The sequence below is a fragment of the Octopus bimaculoides genome, chromosome 4 (genome assembly GCF_001194135.2).
Source record: "Octopus bimaculoides isolate UCB-OBI-ISO-001 chromosome 4, ASM119413v2, whole genome shotgun sequence".
In the NCBI taxonomy this organism is placed as follows: Eukaryota; Metazoa; Mollusca; class Cephalopoda; order Octopoda; family Octopodidae; genus Octopus; species Octopus bimaculoides.
In genome coordinates, this window is record NC_068984.1 from 133,415,811 (window position 1) to 133,420,820 (window position 5,010).

Consider the following 5,010-nt stretch of genomic DNA (forward strand, 5'->3'; position numbering starts at 1 on the left):
GTAAAGATGGACGAAATACCGCTAACGTTTCTGCCAGCTCGCCGCCTTGGGAGACAAAATATAATGGGAGATGTAAGCAGTAACAATCCTTTCTACTTTAGGCACAAAGGCCTGAAATTTTGGGAGACAGGGCTAGTTGATGATCTCAGCCCAAGTGCTTAACTCATACTTATTTCATCAATTCTGAAAGGCAAAGTCAACCATAGCAGAATTTGAACTTAGGATGTAAAAACAGATGAACTGCCACAAAGCATATTGTTTGGCTTGCTAATAAATTTGCCAGCTTGTCATCTTAATGTAAGTAGTAATAATGATTTCAAATTTTGGCACAAGGCCAGCAATTCCAAGGGTCAGGGTAGGTCTATTAAATCAACACCCAGTGCTCAACTGGTACTTATTTTACCAACCCTGAAATGATGAAAGGCAAAATCAACAATGGCAGAATTTAAACTTAAAATGTAACCCTAACCCTAAGCATTTGTCTGCCGTGCTAATGACTTTGCTAGCTCGCCATCTTAATCTGAAGTAGTAATAACCATGTTGGCCTGTACTCATACAGTAATGTAGTATGAATGACTATGTTGGTCTGTACACATAATGCTATGAATAATAAAGGTTGAGAGGAAAAGAAGCTCTGATGATAGTGGGAACCAAAGAAGAAGAATTGTTGTTTAGCCATAGATTGATTTTGATCAAGTAGATTTCTAATCAAAAGCAATCCAGCTGTGGCTATCCTGTCTTTCTCTGATGTGTAGTGAATCCGGAACAAGATTGTCCAATGTATCTTTTTCTCAAATGGTGGGATGTGGTTTGAAGGAAATTAAGCTGCTATTTCCAGCCAGTTGAGTACTCTTTAATTTCAAATTTCAGCAAACTGTTGTATCCCTAATTCTATTGCCGTTTACAATATATTGACTGTGTTACATGCCTAACTATCATGATATGAAACAGGGATTAGCAAGTTCTTTTTTTGATGGTCAACTTTTGATTTTTTTCTAACATTTGTCAAAGGCTCCCATATATAACTCACAGATAAAAACATCCTTTATACCTCCACCCATTTCCATTACAAGCAATGTTTAACGACAAAAATTAAATCACGATTTAAAAGACTGAAAGTTATGAATTGCTCACTAGCTCACAAATACATTAAATTTGGGCATACGTGCACAAGACTGTCCCTCCACCCCAACATTTGTTTCCTCATAACTTTCGGAAAATGGATATTTTTTTTACTAAATTTTCAATAAATTCGCTTCAGCTGGTGTAGATTCCGATTATTTCATAATTTGGGAAAAAAAGTGGAGAGGGGCTTCGGAAAATTTACACTAGTCAGAGGTATTTCCTCATAACTTTCAGAAACATGGGTATTTTTTAAAGAAATTTTCAACAAATACCTTTCAAAGTGTGTAGATTACAATTACATTGGAATTTAATATGATGAAAAAAAATAATAATAAATTGATAGGCACGCACACATCACATACATCTACAAAATGAAACTTGTAATTTCGAAAGAAAATCGTGTGCGTCAATATGTTTATGTGCGTGTTACTTTTTTTTAATGTTAAATTCCTATATAATCGCGATCTGCAAGGTATTTGTAGAAAATTTCATATAAAGTACCAATTTTCCTCCAAGTTATAGGGAGACGATGCCGACTAGGTTGAATTTTCCGAAGCTCCTCTCTTCCTCTTTTTCACAACAAATTCCTATATAATCAAAATCTACACAATCTGAAGCGTATTTGTAAGAAATTTCATTGAAAGATGTCCATTTTTCTGGAAGTTACGAGGAAAGAAAGTCGGTGGGAGCCTACATTTGAAAGAAATACCTCATCGATCTATTTGTTCCTGACCCCAAAGTAACTTCAACTTGAAAGATTAATTGTAAAAGATCAAGAGAAGAATTTAAATATAGATGAATGACTGACCCGCAATAAAATAAACTGTTGTATATACCTTTATCTTTTCCACTTTATACTGCGCTTCCATTTTCAAAAAACAAAACTGCCTCTAATCGGATAATAAAGAATGTGAGGTTTTTAAAAACTTGGAAACATCTAAATTATTTCTTTTAAAAAGTGATATTACCCCCATCTTACTCCTAAAATAGTTTAAGGCTGTAAATGAACAATGAGAACCTATTTCAAAATGTCAAGGTGTCGATCGTGTTGATCTTTTTTGGCAAACAGATAACGGTTATAATCGAGTTTATGAAAATAATTATTGGATGATGGTAAATATGATATGTCACGTTTCTAATGATCATAGAACAGTACGAAGTAAGAATAAAATTTTAAATAATTCTTTTAAGTTTAATTCTGAGAGATAACAAAAAATTGACGACTGCTTATTCAGCGAGAAGTTGCAAAAGAAAACAATAGTCTAACGGCGAATATAATTGACAGGTGGCATTTAAAAGTTTAACAATTTTAATATCAGTTCAATTAATGGCACTAAAATATTTAAAAATATATTTAAACTTTTATACTGTTACGAAGGCCATGTTACCACTCTTTCGGCTTCGTCTATCAAAGTCCAGTTAGGTGAGTGGACATCTGTAGATAACCAGTTAAAGTCATCAATTAAATTCCAGTTATTACGTGAACGATTTAACCCTGACAATTCGTAATGGTCGTCTATCTCCGGATAGTCCCAGTTGTAAGGAGCGAAGGCAACTTCTGTACATTCTTCGATAATAGCCCGACTAGTAACATGGATGTAGAAGTGACACTTCTGGCTTTGATGGATGCGTAATTGCTGACAGCCTAACACAAAGGTACAGTTAGAACAATCGTTAATAAATATAGCAGAAGACACGGGTCCACAGAAAACTTTGCAATCCTTTAGGAAGTTAACATGGACAGCTGATGGTGCACCGTAGAGTTTAACAGTACAGTCTGTCAGTTTTGTCAGAAGAACGTCCTCTTTATTCGTCTCTTCGGCTTCTTTGATTAAAGTTTCGTTTTCTCGGTCGGCGAAATGACATTCAGTAAGACTAATCTCCAGCTCGTCTGTTTTGCTTTCCTCAATTTTTGGTGTAGGATCACTTCGAATTTTTTCTGAGAATTTCTTCTTACTTCTGAAAGCAAATTTCTTTTTTGGAAGAACAGCATCCTTCTTATTCAGAAGGTCATTTTTCAGGTTATTTATCTCAATTTGAGCTCTTCTTAAAACCGCAGCCGGTAAAAATATCGCAGATTCCGTCACATATTTCTGAAGTTCCCCCAAAGACACTGTTATTTCTTCGAATCTATTTAACAGGGTACTTTTCTCCAAGCTTTCACAAGTACTTAAAAACTCTTCGATTAATCTCTTCTCTCTTTGAATGCTTTCGAGAAAGAAATCAACATTTTCTTTTTCTGAAGTATTCAAAAGCTTTTTTTCGGTTCGTTTTTTGATAATATTGTGTCTTTCATCTTCCCTAGCTTGTAGTTTAGATGTGATAGAAGCTTTCTTGGCTTCGACATCTTCTCCGGGTGTCGCCATGTTGATGTTTGATATGAAGGCCGCTTACATCAAATACAAATGGCTCTGAATCATCACTGCTTTATAGTCATCGTAAGTAATTATAATTTTTCAGTTTGTTTAGCTCTGGGTAATTTTGATATTACGTAATTCTCAGCAGCTACCATGTATTTTAGCTGCATTTGTGTGCGTTAAGATCGATAAACTGTAGAATTGTCGAACTTGTCTATTAAATTAGGGTACTATTAAAGCAGTATGGTCCCGAACGCTCAGTCGCGCGTCCGGGACCATGCTGCTTTAGTAGTACCTTAAATTAGTGTTAACGTATTTGACGCTAGAAGCATTAATAACTTTACTGAAAACAATTATACAGTGAAGAAATTAAAAAAAAAAACATTAGTCATGGACATACATTTTAGTTATTTTAACAAGTACGGGAGATAAGTTCTGACATGTTCCTGCCTTATTATGACCACATCGGCCATTCATCGACATCATCATACTTGAAGTCGTGATGGGAGAATCACCTGGCAAATGTACAAAAATGTATACCAGGTAGCATTGAAAACTAGAGGTGTTAAGTGAATACATTATTTGGAGACATGACACTAGTCACACGAAAAACAAGTAGTTGAGTTACTGTTGATTTATCTAATACAGTATATGAGATTTATTTTCTAAAAGATGTTAAATAATATGTTTGTTTTCGTAATTGAATTTTCGAGATAAGATACACTCATAGATATTGTAACGGATTTTAAATTCTATTAGTAAAGCTGAAATGCATAAAATAAGATTTGGTTGACGTTTTGCCTGTGGCACACATCTATTGCTCTCAGGACCAATGTGGTAAACTCCTCAGATCTGGAGGTGCTTTCATTTGTTACCATATCGGCGGAGTTTCGGATCAGGATGCCCACATAAGTCGGATTTTTTTCTGTTTTGATGGGGATTTTTCCAATTTTTTCTTACAATGTGAAATGATTGGGGAGTGGAAGGGAGATTGATTATCTTTTGTCAACTCCCCACCTCCCTTTGGATCGATTTTGGCCAATGTTTTTTTTTTTTTGACATTACACACTTAAAATTTTCTTTGGTAAAAAGAATATTTTGAAACTATTTTCAGACAAAAAGTTGTGTGATTTAAGGGAGACTTAGCTGTTGTGTCTAGCACGTCTCATAACCACCTTCCTCTTTACTTTGTCACTCTGACGTGTATCCATGTTTTTCAATATTTTTCTCCCCCATAAACCCATTCATGTTATGAATAAGAAATTGAAAATTTATGGGTTTTTTTCAACCCTACTCCCTCACCCCTCATTGTTTCTGTTTATAATTTTAAAATATTGGAGAGCCTCTGAAGGTCATTGCTGGGATTCATCCACAGTGATTTTAAAAAGCTATTATAAAAGATAATCTATTTTAATAACATACTTTTCTGTTTGTGAAAAAATCCCATCAAATTAGAGAAAATCCTGTCAAACTAAAGCGTTTGACCCGGTGACAAAAATATTTTAAAAATTAGTCTAATAGGTGTAAA

At 34.6% G+C, this 5,010-nt stretch overlaps 1 protein-coding gene across 1 annotated transcript; it reads right to left on the minus strand.

Annotated features, from left to right (window-relative positions):
- Window positions 1–2,291: 2,291 nt before the first annotated feature.
- Window positions 2,292–3,748, minus strand: LOC106880156 (tubulin-specific chaperone C). Its single transcript, XM_014929992.2, has one exon. The coding sequence runs from the start codon at window positions 3,489–3,491 to the stop codon at window positions 2,496–2,498; it is 996 nt and encodes a 331-aa protein (XP_014785478.1). The 5' UTR covers window positions 3,492–3,748; the 3' UTR covers window positions 2,292–2,495.
- Between the last annotated feature and the right edge of the window lie 1,262 nt (window positions 3,749–5,010).